The sequence below is a fragment of the Taeniopygia guttata genome, chromosome 5, assembly GCF_048771995.1.
Source record: "Taeniopygia guttata chromosome 5, bTaeGut7.mat, whole genome shotgun sequence".
In the NCBI taxonomy this organism is placed as follows: domain Eukaryota; kingdom Metazoa; phylum Chordata; class Aves; order Passeriformes; family Estrildidae; genus Taeniopygia; species Taeniopygia guttata.
In genome coordinates this window covers 11,181,149-11,201,845 of record NC_133030.1, presented here as the reverse complement: position 1 = coordinate 11,201,845, position 20,697 = coordinate 11,181,149, and the positions used below count along the sequence as shown (strand labels likewise).

The following is a 20,697-nucleotide window of genomic DNA, read 5'->3' as shown; positions in this document are numbered from 1 at the left end:
GATGTGAGGAGAAGGGAAAATGGCTTTGCAATGGCCTTAAGATGAAAGAGGGTAGATTTGGATAAGATATAAGAAGAAATCCTTCCCTGCGAGGGTGAGGAGGCCCTGGCACAGGTTGCCCAAGAGAGGCTGTGGCTGCCCCTGGATCCCTGGAAGTGTTCCAGGCCGGGTTGGATGGGGCTTGGAGCAGCCTGGGATAGTGGACGGTGTCCCTCCTCATGGCAGGGATTTGGAATGAGATGGGTTTTGAGATCCCTTCCAACCCAAACCATTCTGAGATTCTGATAAATCTGAGCTGCCAGTGGTGTCCTGGCTCTCAGAGATGAGATAGCACTGGCTGGAATGATGGACCAGAGGGACAGCAAGGAAGGTTTAGGAAAGAAGAGGCACTCCTTAGCTTTTGTTTGGCTTAATTTTGAAATTACTCCCTTGACATCAGCTGCACAGGAAAAGCTGAGTCACTGGTACAAATCTGGTTATTTACAAGTGACGCCAGTGATGGAAAAGCCGTTTGTGCACAAGTAGAATCCCAAAACAGCTCCCCATGGGACTGTGCCAGAGAGGGGAGCTGGGAGCAGGAAGCTGAAGGTGGAGGTGTTCCTGTGGATGTTTTGCAGTGGAAGCCCCAGCACTCAGTCCTGTGGTGCTCACAGGGATATCTGTGTGGGCACACAGAACATCCTGAGCTTTTAACTCTGCTAATGCTTCCAGTTTCTGCTCCCTCTCTGGTTCTGGGGCTGCAGGCAGATATAGCCATGGCATTGGCTCAAGGACAGCTCCCTGCCCTTAATTCCTCTTGCTCACTGTGCTAATTCTGCTCTGCTAATCACCTTAGAATCAATTTAAGGTGCTTCATGCCAGTGGACACTTGTGTGGGTCACAGCTTAGTGACACCTTTGCTTTCTGGATCAGCACCTGGACAGAGGTGACTTGCCACTTGCCTCTGGGGACCTTCCCCTTTGTCAGGCCACCTGTGCCATCTTGCAAAACCAGGAGTAAGGAGGGAAGTACCACTCCAACTTTCCATCAAACTGAGGGCAGTGATAAATAATGTCTCAGGAGAGCTGGAGCAGTGTCTGATGGTCCCACAGTGCTTTTAGACAAGGGAAGTTTTGTAACCACTCCAAAATCTTGGCAGCTCTGGCAGACATTAGTCCTTAACAGGAGAGGGAAACCAGGTCTCAAATCTGATTAATTTCACACTGGAATGATGTGTATATGGAGAAGACCTTGTGGGCTCTGTTTGAGTAGTGCCTGAACCAAGTGAGTTGGGAAAACTCAAAAAATTTTCTGTTGTCAGCAGGTGGGCATCACTACTTACTCCTCCTTGTGCTGTTTTTAAAAGCCTGGCTTTACACATTCAAAATACACAAATTAGTTAAACCCCTCTATCTTACTGCAGCACGTGGGACTCATCCCTGTGCCAACACCACCACATCCAGGAGAGCTTGTCTGAAACCATTTACTAAATATTTCAATAGAGACCTTTAAAACTGTTCCTCTCTGTTTAGAGAGACATTAAGAAGCAATTTCCTTTCTGCAATCTCTGTCTGCTGTTTGGTGTTTGATTCGTTTGTGCATTATGGGGCAGAGCAGTCTCAACATAGTTTTGCTTTTAATATTTTATTTTATTCAGACAGAAATGTTCCCAGGGAATGGTTTGGGCTTGAAGGGATCTCTAAAGATGATCTCCAGCTCCTGACTTGCCCAGAAGCTCCTGCTGCACCATTCAAGCCCAGACATCCTGTTAGTGTGGAGTTGTTGATTTTCTGCAGGGATGTGGAGGAGTCATGGTGCTGGAATGCTGCTGGAACACTGTGGCTTCACCATTCCTTGCCCTCTAGTGCTGTTGGATTCCAGTTCACTCACATACTTTCACCAAATCAGGTGTTCAGTTTTAGACTCGGTGAACTTCAGCATGATGGGGAGACAAGAATGAGCAAGGCATGGAGTTGGAGCTGGCAGCAGCATTTTGATTTCTGATCACACTGCTGCCCCCCCAGGCTGATGGTGAAGCACAGGCTGCGCTGCTTTGCTCCATTTGGGGTTGTTAGCATGGCCTAAAGGTTTGTGGACTTGCAAAGAGTGATAATTTCAGCTCTGAGTGATTTACCTGGAGATGCTGGACCAGGAACTGGCCCCATTTGAGAAACCAGCAGCATCTTCAATTCAGAACTCAAACTTCCAGCCTTTATTAGGCATCATATTGTAAGCAATAAGGGAACAAAACACACAGAGAAAGTGCAATATGACTCCTATATTTTATAGAAAAACCAACTGCTGCTTAATGAAGGCCAGGCTAATTGAGGCCAATTAAATTAATCAGGCAAGTGAACCAGCCACACCCATTCTGAGGAGGATGGGTGCAATCACAGGGAATTAGTGTGATTAATCCTCTCATTGTCATCCCCACAGCCAGCACCTGGCCAAGAAGCTGGGGAGTTACCTAACTGTGCTCAGGAGCATGCTGCAGGCGAAGGTGGTGCTTCCAGGTGAGGATCCTTCTTCTTGGCCTTTTCCCACTCCTCCCTCGAATTTCTGCTGAGCCTCCCTTGACCTGAGCAGCCTGGGCTTGACCTTCAAACCTCAGAGGTTAGCAGAAGGTGGAAAAGCTCTGACACAGGGTATTTTAGAACGCATCATCATTCACCACAGTGAAATGTACATTTGTACCCTCCAGCCTCTGTGGGGAGTAGATAACACCTTTATTTTATATTATTATTTATTGATATAATTTTTACTTTTTATATTTTATGTTCTTCTGTGGGGAAATGATTCACCTCCTGGCTCATTCTGGAATTCAGGATTATTCCCTTCATATTCTTTACATTGTGGTTTCCAAATAGATAAGTGTGTGACTGGAAATGTGATTGGAATATTCACCTTACAGCAGCTCCAACAATGTCTTGTTCTGTAGAAATTCCAGGACAGAGGGATGGTGTAGGGAGGACTCAGTATGGACAAGTTTCTATGCGATATTTGAGGAATTTAGGCTAGTTTTTCAATAAAATATATATGGTAACATGATATAACCCAGCACAAACACTGGAAAAAAATTGAGGGTTTTTCAGAGGCTGAGCTTGCTGTTGTTTTTAGGTTTTTTGTTTTTATTTTTTTTTTAACAATTTTAAAAACCCATAGCTCACAAATGAAGCTCACAAATGTGGCTGCCCCATCCCTGGAAGTTTTCAAGGCCAGTTTGGAGGGGATAAAAACTGTACATCTGAACACCATGAAGCTGTTTCTCCCTGTGCTGATGCCCCACACAAATTATGTTGTGAAGAAGTTTCCTGAAACCTCTAGAACTGGGCCCCTGCAGAGTAAGTAAAACAGGATTTTTTTAAAAAAGCAATATTGTTCATGGGTGAAACTATTGATTTGTAACAGTTAATTTTTGTATAAGAGCCACCTGTGTTTGCATTAGGGGAACCTGTTTGTTCTGGGATGAAATGAAAGCCCTAAAAATTAGGTCATTTTCTGCTTTGAGTTCTGTGCCACCTGCTTTTGGGTAGGATGAGTTTGCCTATGGAGCAATTCCTTTGGACTCTGGCAAGGTCCAGTGTTGGTTTTAGGGGACAGGTGAGGATAATCTGGCCATCACTTTATGTCCTGACCCTGGACAACCTGTGAGCTCTCTTTGTCTGCCCCTTCACCTGATGGGACAGCTTTCAATGGGTTCATCTGGCAGAACCAGCTCTGTAAAAGCCTCTGGGCTGACCTCAAGACAGTTTTGACCTAAAATCCACTGCTGGTGTCAACTCAGAACCCATCAAATCATCGTAGGGAGCTGTGGGTTGGAAAAGCTGCTGCAAGGTGCTCAACGCACCCCAGGATGAGCCATGAATGGGCACAAAATGGACTTCAAGAAAATTGCAATATGCTTCTATGAAGTTTTCACAACAATTTTGTTCTCAGCTGCTTCCTCAGACTGACTGGAGGCCGAGTTTGAGTGGCCAGGCAAATCTTTGACAGGAAGATCTCTTTGCCTTTGGTGTTTGTTCCCAGGATGAGGGGAAGCAGCAGTATTGATCCTGAGATAGTGAAGGCTAATAGAGAAATCCATCTGTGCTATTAAAGGCAGTGGTATCAAAGAAGTTCCACTAATTTCACCACCTGAAAGGAAAAAGGACTTTCCACATTCACTGGCTAACAGCTCCTGCATAGAAAGCCCCAGGAAAACCAAGGCAAGTCGTAATAAGCAAGTCTGATTCCCAGGTTCTTTTTTAGTTTGCTTCCACAGTGCTCTTGGCTTGGGATCTGATTTTGAACTGCTTAAAAAAAAAAAAAAAAGTTACAAGGTTAAATCTGAAATTGGAGCTTGAGTCAGCCTTTATGTCAAATCCTATGCTGACTCTTTACAATTCTGAATTTGAACATGTTTTTGATCTTACAGCAAAACCTGGATGGTGACATTCCCACACTAGAAATGTCCTGACTTGCTTAGTTGGCATCTCCATGCCCACCTGCTTGTGGGTTTGTATGGCAGAAGGCACTCCAAGAGGGAACAATTCCCTGAGCACCAGTGGCTCTGGGAAAAAAACTACATAAAGCATTTGTATGGTCAACGAATAGTTATGATTTTATTGTGTGGTAGAATACACAAGGAAAAAAAATGCTCTTTTTGAGTTACTGGATTTTTTTTTTTTTAAGAATTAATAAAAACAGGAGTTGTCCTATAAGGAATGTAGGTTTGCTGTTTTAACACCGGAAATGTTAGGGCTTTGTTACGAAGGCTTTCTTGGGAAACCACCTACTGAGGAAAACGATGTCTTTGCCCTCATGAAGACCTCAAATCCAGCCAGAGAGCTCAGCCCCTGCAGCAGGGAAGATGGTGCCTGGATATGGGTCCTGATGAGCCTCCCAAGCCCTGTTTCAGTGAGCATTTGGGATCTAGACTCCTCAAATCCATGCTTGGAGGGAGAACTCCAAGGAAAGTGCCCTAAGTCCCACAGTGCCTCTCCCTGGAAGCTGGGGGCAGTGAGTTCCTGCTCCCAGAGCTGTGGGAGGGGTGGCTCAGTGTGAGATCCAGCTCACTCTAAGGTGCCTGTGGATGTCACCACTCCCTGCCACCTGCTCTGAGCCCCAGCTCTGCCCTGTCCTGTGTCTCCAGCACAGCCCTCCAGGCAGCTTCCAGCCATGCTGGGAGATCATGGGACGCCTGATTCCAAGTGTCGTCTCCTTCATCCCTCAGTATTTTTTCTCCAACTCTCATGCATCTCTCCCCAACTCCTGACCTTCCCAAACTTCTCACATCTCTCATTCTCTTCCCAAAGCACACCCAGAGCCTTCTCTTTGCTGTTGTTTGTGCTTTTCTCTGGCATCCTCAATCATCCTGGTCCTCCAGCTCCTACTCCAGTCCCCCCACAGTGACTGGGGAGAACAAATCCAGTCCTTCCCTGGCTGTTGTTTGTTTCTGTGCCCTGAAACCAGCTCTATGTTTCCAGCTCCCCACTGCCATGTGTGTAGCTGGTTTCAATAAACCCTGGCAGGTTCCCAGCACCTCTTACTGGCTGAGGTTGTTTTTTGGGTTTTTTTTCCATGTTTGTGTCTCATTACAGTGCAAATGAATGACCTTTATCAAGAGAGAAAGTGGACAAGATTTCACCTCATTATTTTCAGAGAAACTGGTTAGTTAAGAAAGCTGGGCAAAGCTGTGCTGAAAATTCTGTGATTCAGTCATTTTGATGGCAGATTTTAACCTGCTTATGTCTCACTCATTGCTGCCTTGTTGGAGACAAAGCTCATGGGAAGTTTATATCTATCTACATTTCCAGTCTTACTGAAACTTCTGGAATCTCTCCAGATAAACCTAATTTTACTTGGAGAACAATGATAACAAAGCAGATTGATCCAGATTTCCAGGGCTCTTTGTCAGGGATCTCTTTGACCTGCTCCAATAAAGAGTGGAGAGCTTGTAGAATCCTGGAATGGTTTGGGTTGGAAGGGGCAATAAAGATCATCCAATTCCACCCTCCTGCCATGGACAGGGACACCTTCCCTGGACCAAGTTGCCCCAAACCTCATCTAACCTGGCCTGCAACACTTGCAGGGATGGGGTGTCAACAAGGAATCAAGGCACGTAAAAATCACCTCAAATTCCGAGAGAGAAAGCTTGGATTTTTTAGAAGGAGAGAAAAAAGCTACATGAGCCAGAGAGGCTTTGCCTGAAAAAATAATAAGTTTTTTTGGGGAAGAAATGCCCATTTGCCTGAGCGCTGATCTTTCCCCAAGATCAACCCAAACAGCTTCCCAAGAAGACAAGTGAGAAGAGAAGAAGGGGGCTAAGGAGGAAAATATTTGCTCTGGAAATAAGACAAAAAAACCCCAAGGGCTGTGAGAAGAATAAGCTGGATATTTAAAAACTTGCACTGCTGATGCCACTGTGCTCGTGCTCATCCTTGTTGGAGCACAGTGGAGTATATTCAAGGAAGGGATGCACAAATTAAGGCAGTCCTGATGAGGTTAGCTAAATTCCAGGAGAGCTCCTTGCTACCTGCCTGGGAAATCACAGCATCCAGAAGGATGTTACTTATGTAGCTTTTCACTCTAAACATTCCTGGTGGTACTTGGGTGAGCAAGACGCAAGACCCCCCAGAACAAGCCCCTTACAAACTGTAAGCATTGCTTGCTGAAGTTGGAAGATGCTGAATTCCCCACTGCAGGCAAAGATAAAATCTCATTTTATTCTCCAAAGAGGGTGGGGAGGGAATACTTTTTTTTTTTTTTTTTGCAATGCTGGATACGGTCCCAGAGTCTTCTTTATTCATGATGAAGCACCTTGCTGATTCTGTGGGATTGACAGAGAGGATCCAGTTTCAGAGCTGAGGAAAGTAATGAGGTGTGCGAAGTAACCAGAATCTCCCTCCTGGTGTTTCCAGGGAGCACCGAGGCAGATGCTGGAGCTGGAGGCTGCTTTTGGAACCATGGCCTTTTGTCCTAAACCAAGTATCTCTTCTGTAGTGTTGCAGCTGAAACCCTGGATTTATTTGGGGTCAAGTCACCTGTTCCAGAAGCATCTGGAAGCTGTCCAACCATATCTCCTGAAAAGCCATTAGTGAATTTTGGTAATAATTTGGTGGGTAGAAAATAGAGTTTTAGACAACTTGTAAGAGGGTTCTCCGAAGGTCTCACATCAGCAGCACAGCCTGGGCAGGGCTGATTCCGGCTGGGATTTGAGCAGCTCCTCCTTCGAAGGGAGTACTCCTTTCTCCTGCATTGTTCCCAAGGGCAGGCAGGAAGAGGCTCAGTGCCTGCCTGGCATGTGCAGACAGACAGAACTCTGGGTTTCTTCAGGGCAGGATGGTGAAAAGGCCATTTGTGGTTCCCCTGGAGCACTGAGGAGCAATTAGCACGTTTTGCTTGTTTGACTGTTTTGGTCTTTTGTGTGATTTACTGACAATTCCTGTGCCAGACCTGCTGCTCATTAAAGAGAAAACAGACCCTCCCCTAAAGGAGATGTTTTGCTGTTTAAACGCAGAAATCTTCTACAGACCCTTAGGAAGAGGGGCTGATCCTAAAAACACGGCTATGTTAACCCTGCTGTGGTTAGGGGTTAGCTGTGCAGGGCCAGGGTCACAGCTTGCACTAAAGAGATGCTGAGAAGGGGAGGAGGCAGGGAAAGGAGGGAGCTGGGCTCTGGACAAGGCTGGAAGCACAGTCCTGCAGCTGCCACTCCCGTGGAATGTGATTCCTCTTCCACACAAACATGGGAAAGAGGCATGAGCTGACTGGGGTGTCCTTGGATTGCAAACACTCACTGAGGCCTAAAAACCCTTAGGTGTGAATCAGGGTTTGTGTGGTTTAGGCAGAATGAAAACAAATCTTGTGAAAAGAAGGTCAAGGTCAGATATTAATGACCCTTTTTGAAATATTTGCACTGCTGGCCTTGCTTTCCACCTTTGGAGCACATTTTAAATCTGTCTGGATTGAACAGGGCCTGCACCAGAAGCAGCTGGCAAGACAGGAAACTCCTCTCCAACCCTGGATTTAGACTGAGATCTGAGAGTAAAAGACACAAATGTGAATCCCCCCACCATGTCCCCCCCCCCCCCATCCCTCCCGGTCACTCACACCTCCCCAGAAAGATTCATGATCACTTATGGAGATAAGCATCCAGCCAGAGATCTCCAGATTTCTTTAGGGACCTGTGGGAAGAAAAGGAGAAGTTTGGAAATCTTGCTTCTGTCGTGCTTTTCCTGCAATGAAGGCTATTACTGAATTTAATATCATAGGATCACACTCATAGAACCCACCCTCTGCCAGTGTGAAGCCATTCCCCCTGGTCCTGTCACTCCAGACCTGTGTCCAAAGTCCTTCTCCAGGTCCTTTGGAGCCCTTTTAGGCACTGGAAGGGGCTGTAAGTTCTCCTGGGAGCCTCCAGGCTTCACTCCACTGTGCCTTGGTGCTGTGTGGCCCTGTCCCAACCAGATTTGAGGACAAAAGCAGGTTTGGAACCAGCTCTCCTGCCCACTGTGGCCACCCCACTTCCATCTGCCCATGCTCAGAGTGCTTTGTGCAGGACGTGCCTGGACTGCAGAGCTTTCTCATGTTCCCTGCCATGAATTATTCCCCTCAGAGGAACTGAGACAGCAACATTAACACCGAGGCTGCTGACAAGGACTGTTAGATCCTCTCCAGCTCTGCCGGTAGGGAATTGCCTGTTGCTGCTGGCAGAGCTCTCAGGGGACACAGCAGGGGCTGTAACCCGACCTGTTTCCCTTTGATTCATCTCACTTTGCAGCAGGAGATTTGCTGACAGCTCCCCGCAGCAGGAGCCACCAGCTGTCAGAACAGGGTGGTATAAAAATCAGAATCATTAGGACTGGAGAAGCCCTCTAAGATCGACCCCAGCACTGCTGAGCCACCATGTCCTCAAATACCACAATCAGGTGTGTACCTGTGTAAAGGTCAAGTGTTTGGTACTTTGAAAGCAACAACACAAATTTCTGAAGGGTCTGCCATGTCCTGAATCCTCTGTTCCAGAAAATATCCTGTGTGTCCCTGGAAAAATGAGCTGCAGGTGAGCTCAGGAGGGCCTTACCCAACGATGTCTACGAACGCTTTCCCAAGAGGCTTCTCCTCATAGTGGACTCCATACTTGGCACATAATGACTTCACCAAAGGCTTTACTTTCCAGAAGTTGTGCCGTGGCATTGTTGGAAACAGGCTGGAAAGGAGAGAGAGAAAACAAAGCTGAGAAAACTCTTGAGACAAGCGACAAGGGATTGGCATTAGGATTTGCATCCTCAGGGGCTCATCACTGGTGCCTCCTCCTCAAGGTGCACAAACAAAGGAAGAGAGGCACTGAGACATCCCTGCTTTACACTCCTGTCTCAAGCAGGTGGTGAAAACTGATTTTCCTGTCCTGCCTCGAAGCAAAGCCATGTTCAGGACACACTGAAAGCCAGTTTGTGCAAAAAGAGACATGAGTGCAATGAAAGGGCAGCAGGAGTGAGGGAAGAGCCTCAGAGATGGCCAGCCATTCCTCTGGGAATAATTGTTTCTTGCTGAACTGAATTCCCAGTGACCTGTTTTTTCACTTCTGGAAGCAGGTAAAGAAGGATTTTGGGGGTATCTTGCCCTATGTTCTTTCATGGAGATTTCCTAAGCTGACTCCCAAACCAGCCAGCCTCACCCTAAAAGCCATTTCTTTCACATTTGCTGTTGCTATTGGCAACAGACTGTCCATATGTCCCTGTTTTCCATATTTTTTCTGGAATCTGGTACCTAGCATCCTACACAGTCCCACACTCTATAAAACACTGGAGGGGAGAGGAGTTTTCTGTTGTGGATCTTGGGATTTGAGCCCACAGCCTTTGCAATTACAGATGCATAATGACAACTCCTAATTAAACCCTAAATTAAGGCTGTGAGTGAAAGCTTTGAAGAAAGAGAAAAATGTCAGGCTGTAATGGAAACAGACTATCCTGGAATGGTTTGGGTGGGAAGGGATCTTAAAGCTCATTCAGTTCCCACCCTGCCATGGGCAGTGACACCTTCCACTAATGCAAGTTGCTCCAAGCCTTATCCAGCCTGGGCTTGAGCACTTCCAGGGATGGAGCAGCCACATCTTCCATGCCTGTGCAGCCTGGGACTCTGTTTCCTTGGCATACAATAATTCCCTCCCCTGGCCTGTGACAAGCTGGCAGTGCCCTCACCATCCTGGCTCTGTACTCACTGGTGCTCAATCTGGAAGTTCAGGTGCCCGGTGAACCAGTCATTGAAAAAGGACTGCTCAATGTTACAGGTCGCTGCCATCTGTCAGGGAAAGAGAAAACTGTGAGGGTTAGGGATGGCTCATCCCAAAATCAGGGTGAAATTCCCCTTCCCTGAGCTCTTGGAGTGCAGAGCCTGCTTTGGCCGGGTGCAGCAAGGGGAGTTTTAATCCTCCCTAAGGGCCTCAGATAATCAAATTCTCACTGGTGGTGAAGTGATGTAGCAGCCCAAGCCCAGATTCCTAAATCTCAGCCTCTTCTGTTGGAGATCAAAGGGTTGACAGCAGTACCAAGGTGGAAAACAGGAGGAAAATGTACGGACACAAAGCTCCCCCATTCCCGTGTAGTTATTGCCCAGTTTGCCTTAAGAGTGATATTCTGAGAATATTTAATAGGTATTCCTGCCATTAATGATCATAAAATTAGATATTTTTTTCTTAAAATTCTTAAAATTCAACCACATTTTTGATAGGGTTCCTCATTCACACATTTTACTTGAATTTGCAGGGGGAAACAACTGCCAAAATATCAAGAATATGGCCCTGGAATAAAGGAGAGGAAAGGGAGAGCACAATCACTCATCTTCCACAACAAAAGGACAAAGGCAGGCTCCAAAATGAAGAGCTGACATTTTTTCCTCATCTATTATATTGCTGAGATCTACAGGCATGGCCAAAGAACCCAGGGATGTTTTTTGGATTTGCAATCACATCCAGCTTCACTCACCACAGGTAACCTTTTGATTGTCAAAGGAACTGCAGAACTTTGTAATTCCATGTCTTTCCCCAGCATTGCTGGCTCTGGGAAGAACATGTTTATAGGAGAAGTCATGGACAAGACACTCTATCCTAGTAAGGGATGGTGGTAACACTGGGGCTGGTGGTAACTCTCACACTCTTTGAGTAAATCCCATTTCAGGGTGAGTCAGGGGTGGTTTTCCCCCTCCCAGTTACCTGGGAGCTCAGCCAGTCTCTGTGCTTCTCAGAATCAATTTCCATTGGAATGTGATTCATCTGGGTGACCCACACGAACCAATGACTCTCCAGGAACCTGCAAAACCAGGAAAATAATGAGAATTTCTACCAGACATGGGGACATCAGGTAGATAGAGTGGGGTTTGCAGGGAGCAGCAGAGACTTGGATGGATGTTGACAAGGAATTGCCTGGAATCATCTTTGTTCCAGGCTTGTTTTCTGCAAAAGCAAATGATCCGATTTTGCAGCTTTGTTTTTTTTTTTTTTTTTCCTTGCACTTCGAATTTCATCAAATATTTTGAGAATAATGGGCTGGTTGTGGTAAGTTTCCAGCTTGATTTTGGACTTGGTGCATGGACAGAATTACCTCCACAGTCTGCTGGGAAGAGGGTGGGATGAGACACTCTTTGAGGGTCCAGCCATGACCAAAGTGGGATCAGCAGTGTGTGAGAACAGGGAATGAGGAAAGGCAGGAGAATCCTGGCAGGACCATCACAGGGCAGGGGAAGGTGCAGGGAGAGTGCCAGAGGAGCTGGAACTCGGAGATGCTGACAGGGAAGTGAGGCAGTAGGACACAGCAGAGCTGAGGCCAGGCTCAAACAGCACTGGAGGGATGGGAGAGTAGCAGGGATGCCCTGGATCCCCTACCTGACAAACGTGAGGAGACACAGGGATCCCAGGACGCCATAGAACGGGATGTAGGTGATGAAGAAGCGCAGGTAGTAGCTGATGGCCCAGGCCAAGTCCTGGGGGACAGAGAAAACACCAGGCATCACTTTGCCCATCTTGGATAACGTGTCCTTGCTGGTGATGTTTGGAACACTGGGTAATTCCTGCCTGCCCCCTGGCCTCCCTCTCTGCTCCAGTTTCCAGCCAGACCCCATAAGGATGGAGGGAATGTTTCACTCACCGCCCAGAACCTGTGCTTGATCATGGTCGAGATGATTTGGATTTGGAAATACACAGGGATGAGCAGAGGTGGGAAGACTGCAAGGCAAAGGGAAATGGTTTGGCCATCAGAGGGGTGGGAAGGTGTGTGACATGAGGGACTGATTCCATGGAACTGGGAACATGCAGTATTTCCATGGAGCCTCTCACATGGAGGTCATTGCCAGCCTCAGGTGTTTTACATTCCTTTGCTCTACAGGGCAGTGTTCCAGGTGCTTGGATATTCCTGAGCTGATTTTGGGACCTGCACAGGGTCCTGAGGAAGGGTGGGATGAGTTGGGATTTGAGGAGTTGTTCTGCTCACACAGTGAGGGCTGGAAAGGACAAGTGGCATTCCAGGAAAAGGGAAGAGAGGAGAGTGGATACTCACTGAAGAAGAAGTACTCGTGCTGGTGGTTGTAAGGCAGGTACTTCAGCTTCTTCTTGCCATACTGCAGGACACAAAGAAACAGCTCAGACTGGGACATTCCCAGGTAAAAGCAGATGCTCTGCAATAATTCTTAATGTATTGACCAGAGAATTTTGACTGAATTCTCACCAGCATGTAAGAAGAGATTTAGAATGATTAAATGTCCTAACTTCATCATTGTGTTAGGCGTAAACTCAGTTCTTAAGGATAGTTTCTATTTACTTCATGGAATTTTGATGCACTTCACCTTCTGCCATCCCTGTGTCTGTTAGAAGAGCTGCTAGCACCTCCATCTTTATTAATACAAATGTGGTAGGCATAAAGTCTGATTTTTTTGAATGGGAGGCTTGTAACACCAATAAATCAGGCACATTATTCCCTCTGGGCTGAGCTCTGCAAGGCTGTGTGCTTGGCATCATTTGGAAAAGGATTTTTATACCAATGTGAGAATATTAGGATAGACTGATTCTGGCCTAATATCAGATATTTTGAGGCAGAAATCCAGTTTTTCCTTGTTACCACAAACGTTTAGGTTTTCCTTTAAGTAGTAGAACCATGATCTGCTTTCTCAATAATACAAAATCTGTCTGAGAAACCATTTTTAATGTTGTATTTCCTTGTGTTGTCTTTGCTGCTTGTCCATTTTCTTGGGGTTTTGTTTTTAAAACTATAAATCCTTGTTCCACTGTGAAAAACACCATGATTTTAATGGTTTGGGTAGGTTTTTATAAACAGGCAGTAAAAATTTTGGCTCTGGAGGGGTAGATAGAATTAAAATAAAAATTACTTGATGCTGGAAGATATTTGCTAAGGAAATGGAAGGTCAGATTTGAAATGGTTTTGCGAGAATACTGAGGAACACCGTATTCCCCCCTCATGCTGGTACTTCAAGCCAGCAGCATGAAGTGGCCTGTAGTGGCTTTTTGCTTTCTCTCCAACCCCATCTGCATTATTTTTCCCAAGGTAACCCAAGACACTTTCTCCTGTGGTCAGCACAGGAAATGGATTGGGAATTAGTAGTCAGTGCTGCTCCTCAGCCCAAGGGTTGGCTCCCAACTCCTGTCAGACCATGTAGCCAGACGAAATCCCTGGATTAAACATTTCATTTCTAGCATTCCTGGAAGTCCTGCCTGTGCAAGTCATGTCTCACAATGGGAGCCAACTCCTGGATTTGCGCAACCACTCTCCAGGGCCCTCTCAGGGACAGTAGTTTTCCATGTTTTCCCCAGTTTTCCTTACCTCAACAGGCTGTGTGTCTCCCAGGACTAAAATGTGCAGCATGTTCACATCTGGGTCCTTACGGAAGATGTTGGGCTTGGCGTGGTGCTGGAAGTGGCGGTGGTTCCACCAGTTTGCAGACGCACCCTGGCCAAGGAGAACAAGGAGTTTTCATCCATGGAGAGCTGCTCCCAAGGTGGGATTACCCAATCATTTATAGGAACTAAAGTGGTGTGACTCAAATTGTGGCCAAAGTGGGATTTCTTTGGAAAGAGCAGCAAGCAGGGCGTGGTGGACTTGTTGGTTGCTATGAGACTGCTGCTTGCAGAGAGATCCCTACGGATCCTCTGTATTGAAAGAACACGGAATAAACACACTCTGAGTGAGTTACAGGTCACTGTGTCTTCCCAGAAAATCCTGAAATTGTTTGAGTTTGAAGGGACTCTAAAGCTCATCTAGTCCCAGTCCCCTGCCATGAGCAGGGACACCTTCCGCTAGCCCAGGTTGCTCCATGGGCAATGGTCACCAACTTTTTTTGTGCCTCTGCTCACTCTGGAAAGGTTGAGAGCCTCCCTTCCCTACTGCCCCAGCCAAAGTGATGCATTCCCAGAATTCCCTGGCTCCATAATTCCCTTTACCTTCAGGTGTCCAATGACAAACTTGTGGACGACATGGTTCCAGGAAGACTTCTTGAACACAGAGAGGTGTCCAAAATCATGTTGCAGCCACCCTGCCTGGGCCTAGAATGAGGGGGAATCAAATAGTTAGGAAGCTATTGGGAATCAGAGCTAAGCAGGAAAGAAATGGAGATAGAGGGCACATTGGGAGTGTGAGGAAGATCTCTCTTTGTCACCTGGGAAGTTGTAAGGATGCAAGCAAGGATGAGGGTTGTGATCCAGCCAGTCCCAAAGTAGGAAATCATGAGCCAAGCCAAAACTTCCATGACAATGATGTGGCCCAGGTAAAAGGAGAAGAACAAGGGGCTGGCTCGGAACAGGTTCATGTCCTCCGCTGTCTTCCGCAGGGTCCGGAAATCCTCCACCAGCTGGGACTGCAATGGGACAGGCAAGAGCAGGGTGAGGCTTGCAAATGAGCCTGACTGAGTTGTGGGATGGACAGAGGAAGGATGGGCTCCATGCTAAGGAATCTGGCTCCATATTCCAGCTTTTTGCCCTATGTATTCCTATGAATAAACATTCTGGCCAGTCTGAGTCCACATCCTGACCTTTTGGACCTGGAGCCAGGAGAGTAATCCAAGCTCTGTTGAGTATCATATCACCTGATGGCACTTGTCTGAATGAGCTTCCTGAGCACTAAGGAGAAGCTGGAGCAAGAGGGAATTCAGTGCTATTGTGCTAATTCCAGAGCTCTGATAATGAGCACCCACTATCACCCGTCATCCATTCAATCCATGGGCCAGGTCCTGTGCAGCCATCCATGAGGGGCATTCCTGGGTCACTGGGGGCCAGCGTTGTCCCCTCTATTGTGAGTGACACAGATATATCACAATCATGGCCAGCCACAAACAACGGGACAGGATTGAGTTTCCTGGCCAGAGCCAGCTGTGCCATGCTCTGGGCCTGAATAATGGATGAGCAGGGATACAGAGTTGCCCTGAGAATGGGCAGCGGCTGCTGCTCCTTAGCAAGGCCACCAAAATGGGACATCTGGGGACTTGTGTTCTGGAGCTTGGTCACCAGCAAAGGAGCAGCAGAAGGGACCACAGTCACCAGGGCTGGTGCACATTTCCTATTCCACATGTCTCAGTTCCCATTTCCTTTCAGGATGGGCTCAGTTCAGCCTGGGTGCCTGCAATGGGCTGCCAGAAATTGGCTGTTGCTGGCTCTGTGGGAAAGAAAAGGTTTGGACAGCCAGAAGTGTCACCCCCTTTCCACACATATTTGAATCCATGATAGGATGGAAATACTCTACATGGAGATGTTCAGTCACTGAGAACTCCTCTCCTTCTCTGGAGAGCATCCCAAGAGGGAAAGAATGGCAGGAGCAGCCACCCTGAACCCCAGCTGAAGAATAAATACTCACATTTTTGTCTCTGTCCTGGCTGGGCTCCCCTGGAGCGAGTTCTCCAATGAGCAGCGGCTTGAGAAACTTCTGCACCAAGGTGGGATTGATATGGAAGGCCTGGAATGCATCCTGGAGTGGAAACAGGAGGAATTGTGTGAGGTCCAGGAGTGAGATGTTCTTCCTATTCCCTGTGTCATTCCCACCCACTTCCAGCAGTGTGGAACCTGTGGAAGAGGGGCCAGGTGACCTCCAGCTCTGTGATCACTTTTTGGGACATTAATTCCACTAAAGCCTGATGAATTTGCTGTCTGGGAACGGTGAGACCTGGGATGGCATCCAGCCATATGGTGAAAGGCACCTCAAGAAATTCTTTCTAAGCAACTAAATACTTAAGTCCTGTTAATTCCCTTAGAAGGTAGGCAGAGGGGAATTTGTGCAAATCCCTCCTAGGGTATAAATACCCTTGGAAAGTCTGCTCCTGGAGGCAAGCCACTGTGGTGGCTGAAGCTAGATGTGACTGCAAACACAAAAAATATTCTTAGGTGTTTTGGCCAGGCCTGGAGAACCCAGCTGTAAAACAGCTGAAGAAAAAGTGATTTTTGAGAATAATGCCTTGTTTGTAGATCATTTTGATCCTGTCATTCACTAGTTTATCTGGCTCTTCTTTTTCTCTATTCCTTCCCCTTTCCACATATTTTTGTCCACCTGTATCCCACAAGTGCCTGATGCTCGTAGTGAAATCTTGGCCAGATCCTTTCCCATGGCACAGCTGGAATTTTAACCCCAGTGACAGCAGCAGGGACAGAAAGCTGACCCACATCAAAAATGCTCACTCTGTCCTTGCCCTTTCCTGTGTGCATAGAACTGGAGTCAGCTCTTGGAATTCACCTGGGAGAACAGGAAAGATTGGTTCCATGAAGTGCTAAGAGAGTATGGAAAAAAAAAAAAATCATTAAAAACAGGAGTGAGGGGAACCATGCTCCAGTGTTTCCATCTTTGTCCCATTGTCTAACAATTGTAGGGACCAACTAATATTTCCCTCTTGGCTCTAAAGACAAAGGGCAGACTGGAAAGTGCTGCCTGTGTCCAGCTGACCCTGAGTGAGCTGCCCTCAATCTGGAGTTCAGAAATACCAGGCAACAACCTCGGGCCCAAAGTCCACCAAAATCAATCAAAACTTGGACCCAGAAGTGGGTCACTGAAATGTTGACTCTGGTTCATTGTTTCCCTCTCTGGAACAATTTGCAGAAGACGTGAAAGAGGAAGGAAAATCAGAATGAGGGGGGAATTGAATAGCTGACTGTGCCTACTGCAAGGCTCTGCAGTTTTGGGTGAAAACAAAAAGGGGAAGAAAGGGGAAGAGAGAGAAGCATTAAAAGTGTTGATTCTGTATTATTTTAACTGCTGGGAATAAAAAAGTCTTTGGAGGTCTGATTGGGTGCTTACTGCCTGGAGATCCTGCAAATGATAGAAGGATTGGATTTTTATGTTTATCTCATGAAGCTCCTGTACTAATAGGTCCCAAATATAAGATAGCACCTGAATTTTGGAATTGTTCTCAGTTCTGTATTGCAGGAGATAAAAAGCTTAAGGGAAAAGATAATCCCTGGGAAATGCTGTGGGATATTGGCACTTGACCTCCCAGCTTTGTGATCTACTGACCAAATAAGCTGAAGTGTTTTATGGGATATGGGAGTTATTCCAGCTGCTTTTGGTGAGGAAAAAAAAGCTTTGTATAATTGAGATATGAGCTGTACTTGAGCATTGGGAGTGCTTAGAGCAGTCAGCACAAGGACTTTCTTGAACAGGTTGGCCCAGACTCAGATGTTGTGTTTAAAAAAATCAGAGACACATGGAATTGTTTGGATTGAAAGGGACTTCAAAAATCATCTAATTCAGCTCCCCTGCCACAGGCAAGGACACCTTCCCTAGACCAGGTTACTCCAAACCCCATCCAGCCTGGCCTTGGACACTTCCAGGGATGGGGCAGCCACAGTTTCTTTGGACAACCTGTGCCAGGGCCTCGGCACCCTCCCAGGGAAGGATTTCCTCCTAAAATCCAATTTAAACCCACAGAGGCTTCTCCCCCTGAATGAGAGAGGGTTTTCTGGCTGTAAGAGGTTGTTCATCACAGGGAAGCTGCAAAACTGATGCCAGTCCTGGTTTAGTGCTCAGAGTGGCGATTTAAGAATTTCAGAGCATTTTTAAGGCCATGGCTTCACAGAGTGTGGGATGCAATGTACCCTGGGGAGGTGGGAGGAGAACCAGCAATCCTGGAACCACCAACCTGTGTTTCAGCCTCCCTTTCAAGGATTCTGCAGTAACAGATGCTTTTTGGTTGCTAATGGAGATACTGGAGTTAAATTCTTGGGGATAGGAATCAAACTCCTCCTGTTTCAGCAGCTCTGTGTTTAAGCAGTTGAAAGCAAAACCTGGCCCATCTTTCTGAGGGGGAAAGCTATTCATTCAGAGGATTTACTTAAAAGAGACAGAAGGGCCAAAATGCAGCTCAGTGCTTCAAGGAAAAGAATGGAAAATAACCACAGGACGCAGGGAAGTAGGGACTGATGGAAAGGGAAGGTTCTGCCAAAAAATTTTGTCTCCTCCTTGCTAAGGTGTCAGGAGCCGTGGGAGACCAGCAGTTCCTGTTCCTGCTTGGTGTCTGCACGTTTTAGGAAGAGCTCTGAGGCTGCTTGGATTTCATTAACATGCCCTGAAGGGAGAACATGCTCTCTGGATGCACTTCTGAGGAAGGTGGTTTTGAGGGGAACTCCAGACAACAAACAATTTATTGCAAATTTGTTCCTGTTTCACGCCTAGGGTTTTTTTATTTTTGTTGTGGTTGTTGTTTGGTTTCTTATCTTTGACTGAAACCTGAGAGGTGGCTGAACCCAGCGAAGGAGCAGCTGGAGCAGCAGCAAATGGTTTGCTGCATTTTTTTTTTTTTTTTTTTTTTCCTCTTTTCTGTAGCAACCTGTAACCAAATTCTCCAGAGAATTTTCTCCCGGGGAAAAAATGCTAAAAAGCTCCTTGTGTTAAAGCCTCCTCAGAGAAGCAACTTTGAGAGACAGCCTGGCCTCTCTTTAACCCTCCCTGTGCTTGGCTGCGTGACTCTGCATGTCACAAGCCCCACGCTGGAAAAGGGGGAGATTTGGGACACTTTGCTCCTGAATTCAGGGCTCGGGGCACGGCACAAGCAGGAGACAAAGGCAAACCAGCAGGATTTAAGCAGAGTATCCCTACCAACCCATCGGGGGGAACCTGCATCCGCTTGAACCGAGCTGGGAGCAGCGAAAGGGCTGAGCCGGGTGTCCCGCAGGTGTTGGGGAGAGGGGGACAGGGGACAGCAGGCAGCTGGCTCCCTTCGGGGAGGGAAGGAGCTGTCAGAGGATGCTGCTGGAGCCGGGAGACCCGCGGGGGCCGCTCCTTACCGTGGCATCTTCGCCGGCGCAGTGGCTGATGACTCGCTGGCCCCCCGGGTGCCTTTTTGCCCACTTGGTGATATTATAAACCTTTCGGTCTATCACCAGCCACTTGTCCGTCCTCAGGTTGTGCTTCTGGATCTCCTCCCAGGTGTAGAAGCGGATCTGCGCCGCCGGCTCCCCCGAGTCCCCCCCTTGCTCACCCCCTTTCCCCATGGGGCCACTCGATTCTTTGTCTTCTTGACCAAAGGGGGAGAGGAGGGGGGAGAACCTGTCCCTGCGCCTCTCAGGGATGTGCCGGAGGGGAAGAGCCTTCCTGGCGGGATTGAACTCAGCTGATCCCCTGCTCCCTCCCTTCGCCTTCGCTCATGTCCTCCCTTCTCTTTGTTTCTCGCTTCTCTCCGCCTGCTCGGAAGTGCCCCCTAGGCTGGCTGTCCCCGCACTGATGCACTTTATCCTCGCACATAGCCCAGTGTTTTGAGGGAAGCTCGGCCCCTTCCACCCACACGCCCCCTCGCACCCCCTTCTCGGGCATCCCCCCACGGGTATTCTCCTCCCTCGGCATCCCCTCCCTCTCCCAGCATCATCCTTTCTCCCAGGCACTCTCCTCCATCCCGGCATCCCCCCCCCTTCCCAAATTCAGCATCCTCCTCCCCGCGGGCATCTCCCCCTGCCCGTCATCCCGCCCCCGCCCCGCTCCGCCCGGTCCCGGGGCTCTCCCGGCGGGATCAGCCGAGCCCCAGCGCCAATCGCGGCTGTCCCGCCGCCCTCCCGCTCCCGCCCATTGGCCCGGCACGATCTTTCGAAGCGGCCGGGGCCGCCGGGGGACGGGAACCCCTCGCCTCCTCCTCCTCCTCCTCCTCCTCCACCTCCCGCTCCGAGCGTCGTGTCCTCGGGATTTTTTGGTTCCCGATGTAAAGAGCTGCCCCCGCCGTTTGTTTTTTGTTTTTTTTTTTTTTTTCCCTTTCCCGCGTTATTTTTCTTGTCCTTCTTTTTCCCCCCCTTCCTTTTCCCTGTTTTCTTTTTTTTCTTCATTTCCTTTTCTCCCCCTCCCCTTCCCCACCTTTCCCACTTCGCTCCTTTCCCCTTTTTTCCCTCCCTTTATCCCCCTTTTTCTCCTTCTCCTCTTTCCCACTTTTCCTACCTTTCCCCCTTCTCGTCTCCCCTTCTTCCCTCTTTCCTCCTTTTGTCATCTCTTTCCCCCTTTCTTCCCCCTTTCACTCTTTTTCTTCCCTTCTCCTCTTCCTGTCTTCTCCCTTTTCTGCCTTTTCTCCTTCCACTCCTTTCCCCCTCTTTTTTCCCTTCACCCCTTCTCCTGCTTCCTCTCTTTTCACCCTTTTCTCCTCCTTCCCCTCTCCTTTTACTATTTTTTACCATTTTTACTATTTTTTAACCTTTCTTTTTACTAATTTTTCTCTTTTGTACCTTTTTTACCTTTTTTCTTTTCCCCTTCTTTTTCATATTTTTTCCTCCTGCTTTTTCCTCAT

At 47.6% G+C, this 20,697-nt stretch overlaps 1 protein-coding gene across 3 annotated transcripts; it reads right to left on the bottom strand.

Moving 5' to 3' along the window:
* Nucleotides 1–2,242: 2,242 nt before the first annotated feature.
* Nucleotides 2,243–19,820, bottom strand: LOC100222881 (acyl-CoA 6-desaturase). Of its 3 annotated transcripts, none has more exons than XM_072929538.1 (13): nucleotides 19,220–19,820; nucleotides 15,807–15,917; nucleotides 14,617–14,814; nucleotides 14,402–14,503; nucleotides 13,785–13,910; nucleotides 12,507–12,567; nucleotides 12,099–12,175; nucleotides 11,837–11,934; nucleotides 11,168–11,264; nucleotides 10,178–10,257; nucleotides 9,041–9,166; nucleotides 8,071–8,144; nucleotides 2,243–3,313 (listed from the first exon to the last, which is right to left on the bottom strand). In XM_072929538.1, exons 1-12 carry the CDS (start codon nucleotides 19,424–19,426, stop codon nucleotides 8,093–8,095), a joined length of 1,335 nt encoding a protein of 444 aa, XP_072785639.1. In that variant the 5' UTR covers nucleotides 19,427–19,820; the 3' UTR covers nucleotides 2,243–3,313; nucleotides 8,071–8,092. The 3 variants fall into 3 exon arrangements, with proteins under 3 accessions (XP_072785639.1, XP_030131225.2, XP_072785638.1); XM_030275365.4 differs by lacking the exon at nucleotides 2,243–3,313 and adding an exon at nucleotides 3,392–4,268; XM_072929537.1 differs by lacking the exon at nucleotides 2,243–3,313 and adding an exon at nucleotides 4,553–7,334.
* Nucleotides 19,821–20,697: the final 877 nt, after the last annotated feature.